This window comes from Wyeomyia smithii, chromosome 3 (genome assembly GCF_029784165.1).
Source record: "Wyeomyia smithii strain HCP4-BCI-WySm-NY-G18 chromosome 3, ASM2978416v1, whole genome shotgun sequence".
In the NCBI taxonomy this organism is placed as follows: domain Eukaryota; kingdom Metazoa; phylum Arthropoda; class Insecta; order Diptera; family Culicidae; genus Wyeomyia; species Wyeomyia smithii.
Genome location: NC_073696.1, coordinates 193,787,516 through 193,800,822, shown reverse-complemented (window position 1 = coordinate 193,800,822; position 13,307 = coordinate 193,787,516). Strand labels below are relative to the sequence as shown.

Genomic DNA, 13,307 nt, shown 5'->3' with positions numbered 1-13,307 from the left:
TTATAACATGTAGGTACTTTTCAAATTACGCGATTGATTATGCCAGAGATGATTTGCATGAAGTGTCCAGTTAATAGCGCTGAGACACAAACTTATTAGTGCTGAATGGATTAAGCGTAGTAACTGAATAAATTTTTTACAACTATAAATAATATAATTTTATTTTAGTAATATTTTTTTCACTTTTCGGACCCTTGAAATGCAATAGAATGACGTTGAACTCTGACATTAGAGTGCTTTTTAGTTGGGTGACAGCCCAACTAGCGAACAACCAACTAACGAACCTCCAACTAACGAACATCCAACGAGCGAATCATCACTGTAATTATTACTTTCAACCCAATCAATGGTCTAAACGATATAAAATCATTTTTTCAAACAATTTACGAATACAGGAATGCATCGCAATTGGACGATATGAGTTATGATTAGAAGCAGGTTTTCCAGGTTTTTGAATAGCAATCACCTTTACTTGTCTCCAATCATGTAGAATGATGTTTAGTTCAAAAAAATTATTGTATGAATCTAACAACATTTTTTTAGCATTATCAGGTAGATTTTTCAGTAAATAAAATTTTATTTTATCCGGACCAGGGGCATTATTATTGCAAGTAAGAAGAACCATAGACAGTTCGGTAATAGAAAATAGTAGTAGATCGTTCAGAAAAAACGTCACGACTAAATTTTTGAGCAGGAACAGTATCTGGACATACTTTTTTCGCGAATTTTAATATCCATTGATTTGAATATTCTTCATTTTCATTATCACTCGATGTCTCATTCTTCTAGCAGTGTTCCAAAGAGTACTCATAGATGTTTCCCTCGAAAGCTCATTAACGAATCGTCGCCAATAACCACGTTTTTAAAGTTTTTAAACATGGATTCTAGCTTTGTGTATCGCACAAAGTCTGGGATCTTTCCTTTTTTTCGGAAAATCTTATACGCGTCAGATTTTTTAACGTAAATTTTAGAGCACTCTTTGTCCCACCAAGGAGTAGGAGGTCGTCTTTAAGTTGAAACGCCAAGATATTTTATCTTCTGGGCTAGTATTGAGAATTTAAAATTAAACCCGCAAATAAATCATATTTTTCAAGAAGTGGAAGGTGTTGCAATGTCTCTAAAATTTCTGTAATTTTTACTTTATAAATTTCCCAATCAATATTTAACCCTAAAGACCCGGGACGAAACTTGTTTTTTGAACATGCTCGTGCTCAGCACTGGAACGGCCGATTTGGGAACACTTGGAATTTTGATTTAGTGAGACGCAAATATGTCTGTGTTATTTTTCAAATTTTTCAAACAGATTGAGAAAATACTGAGAATTTTCATATGTATCAATTGCTCCATGTATCAAATCATGTCAGGTGGATGAAGAGTGAATTTTGGAGTTTCCAAATGATTTCAGTACAAAATCACAAAACTACGTATTTTTATAAAAATTCAAACAACAAAACCGTTTTTCAAATTTATAGCTGTACATTTTTGCGGTAAGGTCTCCTGAATCAATTCGCGATGAAATATTTATTTTAGCATGCAAACATGTTGAGAAAAACCAGTTTGAATTCACTAAAGTACGTATTTTCATGGAAACCTGATTTTTTCAGTCTCCCACGGTAGGTTTCGACTTAGCTCTTCAATTTTCAAGCTCTATATTTTAAGAGTAACGTCTCCTGAATCCAAAGATGGTTAAAGATTTTTTCTAGCATGCACAGATTTGGAGAAAATCCAGTTTTCATAAGAACTCATACTTTAGTGAATTCAAACTCGTTTTTCTCTATATCTGTGCATACTAGAATAACTCTTTCAACATCTTTGGATTCAGAAGACGTTACTCTAGAAATATAGAGCTTGAAAATTGAAGAGCTAAGTTGAAACCTACTGTGGGAGACTGAGAAAATCAGGTTTCCATTAAAATACGTACATTAAGGTCGCTTTTTACGCGGTTTTTTTTTTACGCGGATTCCGGAGTTCACGCGGTTTTTTTACGCGAATTCCGGAATTTACGCGTTTTATTTTACGCGGATTCCAGAATTTACGCAGTTTTTTTTACGCGGATTCCGGAATTTACGCGGTATTTTTTTTTTGTCCGGATTTCGGTTTCCCTTCACTCGGAATGCAAAATTAACGATGGTTTTTTTTACGCGGATTCCGGAATTTACGTGGTTTTTTTACGCGGCACGTATCCCCCGCGTAAAAAGCGACTTTAGTGTACTTTAGTAAATTTAAATTCGCTTTTCTCAAAATATTTACATGCTAAAATAAATATTTCATCGCGTATTGATTCAGGAGACCTTAATCCAAAAATGTAGAGCTTAAAATTTGAAGAACGATTTTCTTATTTGATTTTTTATGATATTACATAGTTTTGTGATTTTGTACTGAAATAATTTAGAAACTCCAAAATTCACTCTTACATACCATATTTCATCTACCTGACATGATTTGATACATGGAGCAATTGATACGTATGAAAATTCCCAATGTTGGCTCAATCTGTTTGAAAAATTAGAAAAAACACAGACATATTTGCGTCTCACGAAAACGGGGAGGGTCAAGAGGGGTACCATCTTTACTAAAACTTAGAGCAACTATTCCCCTTGAATAAAATTCCAAGTGTTCCCAAATCGGCCGTTCCCGTGCTGAGAACGAGCATTTTAAAAAAAAACACGTTCCGTCCCGGGTCTTTACGGGTTAAACTCACACACTTTTCTCAGAGATGTCTGAACCTTGACACCGAAATTAGTGTCAAATGAAAGATACAGTTGCCTCATTAGACCCTATTAAATTTCTTTATAATCGGATTATAACTTTGTCTGTTAGGTATCAAAGTGTGAAAATTATAAAACTCCATTATCTCAGAAACTACACAATCGATTTGGATAGAACTGGTATCAAGTGAATGGGCTGTCTTCAAAATCATTAACTAATGAATTTTATGATTATTAAACATGTGGTTCAAAGGTTATGAATAGAAACGTGTTCCGAAGACTTCTCAAATTCACTCGTTTTGCCAAAGGTTACTGGACTGAATGCAACAATCTTAGCACAGACAAACAAACGTGTCACTTCAAAGAAAAATCCCTAGTAACAATATTGGTTTTATCAAAGTTTTATAGCGTTAAATACAGCCAAAACAGCGCTATAAAACCTTGATAAAATCACTTTTGTTACTTGGGATCCTCAAAAATCTTCGTCCTTAATCGAAACGTTACACTAATGCGCCACCCTGTGAGCTTATTGCCTACTAACTTATTTTCGTAAAACGGCTTTTGTCTTTGCTAATGTGTGTGAACGCTTGCTTATATCCATACCAGCGGCATTACTGACGGTTTTTATCTTTGATAATGAATATGTACGCTTGCTTATAACGACACTAGCGGCATTATTGCCCACTAAGCAAAATTTCAAAATATTCGTTATTTTTCTGGTCGATGAGATCGTCATCGAGTGGCACGTCTGTTTGCCTGTGATCTTAGTGTCAAATGAAAGGTCCAATTTCCCTATAGCTTCCTTTTTTATTTCGAACTTTTACTTCAACCGATATGCATTTAATTGTAAAAACAATGAATGCCTATTGTCTCAAAGATGACAAGACTTTGTTGAACAAAACTAGAGTTGTAAGAATGGGTTGTCTGTTAAACATACAAGTAATCAAATTCATAACAATTTGATATGTGGTTCAAAAGTTATGGGAAAAACCAAAATCCAAGGGCTGTTCAAAATTAGTTGCTCTGAACAAAGTATGTGGCCTCAACATCACTTGAATTTGATGTTATATGTTTTTACAGTTCCCGGCGTTGCTTGAGATTGGTGTGTTCTAAATTGCGAGTAATTTTTATCATTTCACTATTTCTTTTGCACAAATATTACGTCAAGTTTCTCATATTATACTTAACCTTATCCCGGAGGAGAGAAATCAGTTTTTAACCTTAAAAAATGAACGTCAAACTCTTATTACTCATAAACTATATGCACAATTAACACAAACTGTATTACATAGTAAAGATCAACCTGTTCTCTAACCATACTGAATAGTTTCATCGTGCAAATTTTTAACTATAATTGTTAAACCTAAACCAAAGTTTAAATAACAAGTGATGCCATATTGCATAACCCGTCGGGAATGGATTAAATTAATTATATTATATTGACAATAAGAAAAAGATAGTCGGCGTTAGTTTGACTTCCTGTTCTAAGCAATATTGCCCACTTGTTTCCTGATAGTGCGTTGTTTTTCCTCGTTTTCTCTCAAACAATAAAGAAATATTAAAACCCAAATTTTGGTGTATGTTATTTCCTGATGTTGAAACACCGTACTCCCAATACAACTTTCTGTGGCAACTGGCGACGCGTATAGACATTACAAACACAATATTTTTTTTTTAAATGACAATTCGACATATTTGTTCAAACATATCCAGCCGAAATTGTCGTTTGAGCACCAGAGAGGAAAAAATCTATATGTGATATTTTACGGACCTTACTTTTTTCATTATTGGCAGCGCTTGTATGGCGTTCAAGCGTCGCCTGATTGCAAATCGCAGCAATTTATTATCGAAATTCGTGCTCTGTGAAAAATGTGTTTCGTTTATTACGGTTATATGAATGTCGTCCTAATCAACCTCGTTAAACCACAATTAGAGGTGTTATTAACAAATTTTGCACCGAACTTACTTTATTGGGTATTGAACCATAACAAAATAACAGACTGGTGTGGCTTTTGAGCTGATGGAATCGATGGGACGTAAAGACGACCTTGGACGAAATGCTACGGTCAATGGCGAACGATATCGATCCATTATCCGTGACTTTTTATTGCCCAAATTGGAAGATTTAAACTTGATAGACATGTGGTCTCAATTCAGACCATAATGTTGGAAAAACTTGTGCAAAATTGGCAGTTGCATGAAGTAATTTTTAAAATGGAAGTTGAAAGGATCACTGTGATGATTGCAAAAAAATTCTAAATTATTTTTGAAAAGTTGTTTATAAAAAATGAACACAAAAAAGAAAACAACAAAAGAAGCGAGCCCGACTCTGATTTTCTTACAGTGAATGCAGTTCAAGTCTGCTACTAGTAATACTGATTCACTCTAATCAATTTATGATCTTCGCCTTGACAATCTAGAATTGAAAATAACGAGCATATTTAATAATTCTTATCAGCACACATGAAATCTAATCAATCCAAAGGCGTCCTCGGTTATAATCATTATAACGAAACGTCTGCTGAGTGAGTTTCGAAATGGATGGAAGGCGTCGCTCGCTGTGAGTATAAGTGATCGCACTGTGGTTAGTAGAAATAAATAAAATATTTATTACCAATTACTACCAGTTTTTGCATGAGCCTACTTATTGGACTACTGCAGATTTCGGCCAAACTCATCCCATGTGATCGAATACACAATGATCGAAACTGTTATATCCACAATATCAGCATCGATCCCACCGAGAATCACAATGACACTCAGTTTCAACACGTTCTTCAGCTGGTGCTGGATAACTGTTCCATAGTGCAATTTTCCAGCGAACTGTTTGCAAATCTTGGCGAGACGAACTTTCTAACGTTGAAAAGAGGAAATGTGCCCAATGTCAACTTCAGCTCCGAGACTCTGCACACGCTTCGCATCGACAAAACGGGCCTGAAGAATCTATCGATCGCATCCATACCAAATCACAACCTAAACACGCTAATGATAAATCGAAATCCGATATCAATCCTTCCAAACACAATTCGCTACCTGTTTGCCCTATCTATTGTGGACCTATCGCAAAACCAATTGAATCACATGAATCTCGACTGGTTCCAGCAAATGGATAACCTGATGATCCTGGACCTATCGTGGAATCACATCGTGCGGATCGATGGAAGCTCGGATCTACGTTTGAAACGGTTGAAAAACTTTTGGATTAATCACAACCAACTGTCACAGGTCCCCTGGTTTCCAATAGCTTTTCCAAAACTGGAACGAATTCGCCTGTCGGACAACTACTGGACTTGCAGTTGGGTTCGAGCAGTTCGACAGCAAATTTGGGATCGCGGAATTCAACTTTTCGATGCCGACAGTGCTTGCAGCGAACAACAGGAAGGTGGTCTCTGCTGTTACGTTTCGGCGACAGTGGGATCCCCTACAGCAAAGTATGAATTTATAGAAATTGATTTCCAACCTCAGACGGCGAGTATTATGGAAATGGAGCCGGAAAAACCTCAATCAGCATCGTTGGTAGCAGCGGATCGGGAAGGCAAAGGAAACGTTACCTGTCGGTCGTTTCAGGAAAAGATACGAAATTTGAAACGGGAAATGTTAATAATGGCAAGGGAAAGAGCGGAGATGGAACAACAGTTTGCGAAAAAAGTTCAATCATTGCAGGAGCTGCTACGAGGTATCAGAGAAGACTTAGGAGAATCGGAAAAGGAAGTGTCGCGTTATAGATTGAAGGAACGATTGGAGATGATCGCTAAGACGGAGCGATTGAATAACAAGAAATAGATTGAGGATACAGAGATAAATATTTATATTTAAGAAAATTTGTCACTTCTTTGAATAAACTATACTATGTCAAAACTACTGGCATTAGCTTGTCAACGAAAACAGTATTTCCATCAACCTTCGCCCCAATCGCCATTTGTACCCCTTCTCTGCTACCGTTACCTAGTAATATCTCAAGCTGTCGATTCTGCGCCACCGTTTCATCTTTCAGTACCTTCACTCGATTTACTGTTCGCACTGTTTTTGAATATCCAGTTTGTCGGCAGCATATTCCTCCAATGCTAATCCATCCATGTTCACAATCGACATCAGAATCCATTAGAACCATATTCAGAACGAAAAGCGCATCACGAGCCATCGATACCCAACTGCAGATCCATTTATTTTCTGACAAGCTAACAAACTTCAAACTTGGAAAAGCATCCGGAAAGCGCCACAAATATTCGAATCGATTACCATAGAGGTAAAGCTCTTCCAGAGCTTGCAGCTTCAGATGTGGACCACTGAACAGCGCATGTAGACGATTTTTAGAGACATCCAGTACTCGAAGATTCCTGTAACCCGTAAACCAATCCAAATTCAGGTGTGTAAAATTACAGTATCCAATATCGATCACTTCCAGCGCTTTTAGTAGTCGCATTTGCGGAGACCATTTCGAATAAAACTTAGAGCGAATAGCGAGCTGTTTCAAGCTGTCGTTAGGTTCACTTAGTACGTCAAACTCCACTAATTCCGTGTTTACCACACGAAGTTCTTCCAGTACAGGCGACCAGAAACGAATATCCTTCAAAAATCCATTCCGGAAAGTCAAACGCTTCATATCACCAATCGAGAGAAAAAAATCCACTCCAATACTTTTGAACTGTCCATTCCGAAACTCCAGATGCGTGACGTTTGGAAATCGATGATCCTCGTCACTGTCTAAGTTAACATATTCCACAATACAAATATTGAACGCAAGAAAACGGCGATCATTTTTGCAGTTGTAGTGTGTAATAGCTTGTACCGCGGCAAGGACCCAACAGCAACCGAACAGCAGGAATCGCCTGTAAAAGATTCGCAGAATTATGTCTGGTTGATACAGCTATCCGCTATTGCAAAACTTACACTGAATCGCCTCTCATGTTAGCTCTGCATCAAAATTGCAACTGCAAATAAGCGGCATGATAAGAGTCGATTGATTCAGCTAAACAGCAGATTTGAGCTGAAAATGCAACGTGCAAATGACCTTCGCAGCACGGATTTACACTGTAGATGATAACGTGAACGTTTTTGAATCAATAATATTTTTACTATCACATCCGAACCAAACGAGCTGTGAAATATATCGATTCTTCGTTAATTGATTTGAGACAACTGTTCTGACGTTTTCCATACGATGGTAACAATCATAATTAACTCAATTGTTTTTCGCATTTTTGTTTGTTTGCTCAACGTTTCATCTCTGCCTTCTAGATATCCTAGATATTAGATTTCACTTGATTAGATATTAGATTTCACTTGATTATTTCTCTAATTCTATTATTATTTACTAATTATTTTACAACAGTTGCAGTATTGTTTTTCTGGTTGCTTTTATAAATTTGACTGTGACACAAGAACATAACTTATTCATTAAACTATCATATTAGTAAAGTATATTTTTTAACCACACGAAAAAGATTACGAATGATTTATCAAAATATTTCTGCAGAGGAAAGAGTTGCTATCTATATCATAACTTGAAACTTTTAAACTGTTCAATTACAGCCAATACCAGAAACACTGTACTCTGTAAACAATTATGTTTAGAGAGATATACAAGAATGAGAGAAAAGAATTACGGATTGAATAAAACCAAAATATTAACTACTTAGTACTACCTGAATCCACTTGGTCCACGTCTTGTACCGACCGTATTTGATACGAATACCGGGATTGCTGTCCAGTATTCTTACAACATTGCCCGTTTATTGTAGCCCTACAACTTTAGTGATACTGGGTTTGTCGTAGAGTTGAGCCAGCTCGTGGTTCACCCTTCGCCTCCATACACCATTGTTTCATACACCTCCGGAGATGATCCTAAGCACACGTCGTTCGGAAACAGCCAGCGCTTGCGAGTCCTCCTCGAGCATTGTCCATCGCTCGTGCCCCTAGAAAACTACCGATTTTGCAAGATCCTTATACATAGTGCACTTGGTACGGGAAGCAGATTCTTGATCCTTGATTCAACAGCCATCTGGAACGTGCTTCCGACAAAGTCTTAACCATTAGCAAAGTATATGAACTGGCTACATTTATTGAAGATCACAACTTTAACAACGCAATATTACCCAGGAAGCAGGAAGAACGTCTTCACACAGCACTGTACAGTATCAGTAAAACCATTCTCGTCCATAATGTTCCATAGCATTTCACGGTAAATTCTATCGTAAACCGGCTTGAAACCGTATGGGGACTTAAACAACACTTGCAACACTTTTGGAGGATCTTCCGCGAAAATTTATTGCGTTGTCGATCGCCCATCCACAAAACCGGCTTGATAACTTTTCCCAAACCTTATAACTGGCTGCGAAAGACGGCTAAGAATGATCTGGGAAAGCACTTTGTAGGCAGCTTTGAGAATCGCGATAGCTTGATAGTTCTCACATGCCAACTTGTCGCCCTTCTGGTATATTGCATATATTATTCCCTCGTTTGACTCCTTCGGTAGCTGTTCTATATCCCAGATCTTGACTGGGGCAAACAGGAAACCAATCTATTCACCATCAGCTTGATAAGCTCTGTGATGCTATTTTCTCTAGTTGATTTGTTGTTCTTGAGCCGCTTGATGGCATCCTTAACTTCACCTATTATGTGAATCGATATGTTTTCCTCATTAGTTATATTCGGAAATCGTTCCTTTTATCTGCTTCTGCCCTGTATTCATCGTTCATCGTTCATCGTTCATCGTAGTCGGTCGTCTCACGTCCATCCTCTATCATTATCCCGATGCATTCCGTTAAGTTTCATGTGTAATTAGTTTATTAAGAACGATACAGCTGCTCCATTTTCCTCCATGCCACCACGGGTCGGCGCGTGGCGATCGCCGAGGACATGCAATATGTGCGTGACCACTGACAGTACCCGACAGTCCCGGACCAGCAGCGGGAGATCGCCTAGGGGTGGTGAGGGTCGAACATTTGGCAGTAGACTACTCGCAAAAGCCCGCACAAGTACCCGGAAGCATCTCCGACGAAGCGAGTAGTGCCGCTCCCACCGTTCAAAATGCACTAACCCGACCATTGGGGCCGATTCCAGTAAGTTCCCAATTACGGCAACTGGTCGCAACTTTTTTTATGATTTGATGCAGGGGCCTCCGTCCCGTAAAACATGGTAGGTCTTCCAGAATGTTCCGCGTCCATTGCCTGGTGGGAATCAGGCAAGAGAAGGATCAGATGGTGGGAATTGGTCTTAGGACCAGATTCCCTTTCGTGACTTACGCTGGTCGGGGGCTACATAGTTGCTCATGAAGCGCTATGGGCGGCCTACCTTAGCCATGACCTCACTGCTTCGGCATAGCTCACCATGGGACCACATAGGCGACTACTCCATTATGAACAAGGATAGCGGCTGGAACGGAGACCCAATAAACAAAAATGAATGGAAGTAATAAACAAGTGACGAGTGTGGAGGGACTACAAAATCCCTTCGTGCGAGGTGGCATCCAGCGGTCTCCGCAGTAAAAAGGCGGAGACGGATGCAGCAAAACCCGGTGGCAGAGAGGTTAACACGCCAGTTTCCACACCGATAGAACGATGAGAAACTGGCGTGTTTCGATGGTCCCTTGCTAGTCAAGGCCATCGAAAAGAGCAGGGACAAGCAAAAAGAGCAATATGTCCAGGGATCTGAAGCATGGTCTCCTCCTGCTTCGGGCTACCATCGACGAACTTAAAAAGGTGCACGCCGAACTTGTGGCTTGAGTTGAAGCCACCGAAAAGGGGGCGAGGACTAAGAGGGTAACTGAATCTAAGCAGGTTCAGACTCATGCCCTCATTAGCCACGATCTGCTCTACGGGGCAGGTCAGTAACGTGAAGAAGCGGTTTTTTTTGTTCACACAACATTTATTTGACACGGCACAATACATGAAGAAGCGGTTGGTGGAGCTTCCTACAAGGCGGTAGCAGGTACTTGGCAAAGAGGTGCAGGTTCGGGCACTCACCTTGGAGGTAACTCTCCAGCTTAAAAATCTGGATGAAATCAGCGAAGCGTGCGACGTTGCACAAGCCCTCAAAGAGAAGTGCGGTATGGAGGTGGCCACTGCGTCAATCCGCCTCCGAAAGGGGCCAGCGAGGACCCACGTGGCCACCTTCCGACTAGCACCGGCAGATACGAACCTGGCACTAAAGGATGGCAAGCTAAATATCGGCTGGTCAGTATGCTCTCTGGGTAACCCAACAACCGGTCGTTTGCTTCCGGTGCTTCGAGGGAGGACATAAGTCCTGGACCTGCAAGGGGCCCGACAAGCGCCGGTTATGCAGACGTTGCGGTGATGCAAACCATAAATCGAAGGATTGCGGGGAGTCTCCAAAGTGCATGGTGTGTTCCGGAAAACGGGACGACAAACACTTTATGGGAGGCCCCAAGTGCCCAGCCGGTAAGCCGGCTGCGAAACCACAGGCATAAGAGTTAGGATTGATCGATCATGAATCGATCCGTGGAAAATCGATCTTTTCCACCCCGATTTTTGATTCTTTGATTGGTTTTTCAGCGCCGGAAAAATCGAAAAGATCGTTTATTTCTCGATTTGAGTTTTTCGATCTTTTGAAAATTTTATTTATTTTTCAGCGTGCAGAACTTTTTTTAAGATGCGATTTTAGGTAATTGTCAAGCATCATGTCCCGTTTCCAATGTTGTCTCCATCGAACCAGGCTCCAAAAACATTATTTCGAGTAATCGACGTTCAATGTTTTAGGGATATTTGTTATAGAGATTATTACAAAATACGAGGCGAGCGGCGAGTTACTCGCCTGACCAATTTTAATATTGCAGATGGTGAGTCGGCTGTATTTTGGACAAGTAGCTCGTCTGCGAAACTGTTCGACTCAGCTGTCACCAGTCATGTTTCACTCGCATTCAGTATGGCGGCCGTATGGACGACGAGCAGGTTCCCGGTTCAGGAGGTTGTTTTCACCTTAAACGCAGGGTACGTGGTTGCCAAGTTGAACGGAGTGTTCTACTGCAGTGTGTATGCTCCACCACGTTGGTCTACCGAAAGGTTCACTCAGATGGTCGACCAGTTATCCATGGTGCTAACGGGCCTAACGCCGTTGGTGGTGGTAGGTGATTTCAGCGCTTGGGCTGTTGAGAGGGGAAGTCGCTCTACGAACCTTAGATCTGGCCAACGTTGGGACCAAACGTACATTTAGCAGAAGTGGTGCGGGGCATGCTTGTCATTCTCCTCAGTATGTGAAAAAAGAGGAGAAAAATTCACCACGCACTTCCCTTCCAGTACGTGCCTGCGTGTAGCAAATGCTTTCACCACACTCCTTCTTTCTCCATTCCAAAGTGCCTCAACCAGCTTACAGAGAGACAAACACACTTCCAGCTCACCCAACATCTGATAGAAACAAGAGGGGTGTATCACTCTACAGAGAAAACGCAGAAATACACAACAATGTCCACTGGAAAGTGAAAAAACCTACCGAGCAAAAGTGTAGTCCTCGTGTAGCTACACTGCGAAAACGAATTCCACCAAACGAATTCTGCAGTGTAATTATTGTCCACACGTGTGAGAAAGTACACTATAGTTCATTGTCTCGCAAGAGAGAGATTTTAGATTTCACCGCAGTGCTTTCAGGAAGCTCAGCAGATAAAAATCGTTTGTCGCTCTCTTCTAGCATGAGCGTTGATTTGCTCTTGTGAGAGCAGATGTTTTCGCAGTGCAAGATATTCTCCTGCACTCTAGTGTTTTCTGAGGAGAAAAGACAAGCATGGTGCGGAGTCGATCATCGATGTGACGTTCTCCAGCTCAGGACTAATCACGAACTGGAGGGTAGACGATGGCTACACCATTAGCAACCACCAGTCGGTTTGCTGTAGTGTAGAAAACAACGCGAAGCGGCAAGTGATTGGTAGAACCAACGCGGCTGGACGACATCGCATTTCGATGCCGAGGTATTCGAAAAAGCAAAGAGAAGAGATTGCAATGGAGGCAGTTGGCTCCACCAAGAGAAGTTGATCGAACTAATTGTTGGGGCACACAAAATACACTTTTTCGCCAAAGACTAAACATTTTCAGGATTATCCCAAAAGAAGTTATAGCAGATTGTAGCTTGTTCTATTGATAAATTTTTAACCAGTATCTCAGAGACAGACCAGGGATGGTCGGCCAACGTGCCGAACATCCAATCCGTGAGCGAAGACAGTCGTGTCGAGATTTAGGGAGAGGTTAGGGTTACGAATGAGGAACTCATCGTGATCGACAACTCCCTAAAGGCGAGCAAGGCACTGGTACCGGATGGCATCCCTAACCTGGCAATGAGCCTTGCAATTTAAAAGGCCCCCAGGCTGTTTCAGGCTGTCATGACTGCCTCTTCCCGGACAGGTGAAAGCGGCAGAGTTTGGTCTTACTGCCGAAATCCGGGAAACCGCCAGGGGACCCATCGGCATACAGGCCTATCTGCTTGCTGGACACTGCGAATAAGGTGCTTGAGAGGATTACCTCAACAGACTGGTGAGGTACACGAAGGGTGTAAACGGTCTGGCAAGTAACCAGTTCGGTTGCCGGAAGGGCAGGTCCACGCTGGATGCTATCCTCTCCGTCACCAAGACGGCGGAGGTAGCACTCCAGCAGA

At 40.8% G+C, this 13,307-nt stretch overlaps 3 protein-coding genes across 4 annotated transcripts in view; 2 read left to right on the top strand and 1 right to left on the bottom strand.

Annotated features, from left to right (window-relative positions):
* The window catches only part of LOC129733232 (uncharacterized), a 163,337-nt gene that overhangs the window by 79,436 nt on the left and 70,594 nt on the right, over nucleotides 1-13,307 (top strand). The window lies entirely within an intron of this gene.
* LOC129733233 (uncharacterized) lies at nucleotides 5,178-6,593 on the top strand. Its single transcript, XM_055694910.1, has 2 exons — nucleotides 5,178-5,268; nucleotides 5,336-6,593. Exons 1-2 carry the CDS (start codon nucleotides 5,246-5,248, stop codon nucleotides 6,489-6,491), a joined length of 1,179 nt encoding a protein of 392 aa, XP_055550885.1. The 5' UTR covers nucleotides 5,178-5,245; the 3' UTR covers nucleotides 6,492-6,593.
* On the bottom strand, nucleotides 6,493-7,731 carry LOC129733234 (uncharacterized). The gene is made up of 2 exons (XM_055694911.1): nucleotides 7,599-7,731; nucleotides 6,493-7,537 (listed from the first exon to the last, which is right to left on the bottom strand). Exons 1-2 carry the CDS (start codon nucleotides 7,613-7,615, stop codon nucleotides 6,556-6,558), a joined length of 999 nt encoding a protein of 332 aa, XP_055550886.1. The 5' UTR covers nucleotides 7,616-7,731; the 3' UTR covers nucleotides 6,493-6,555.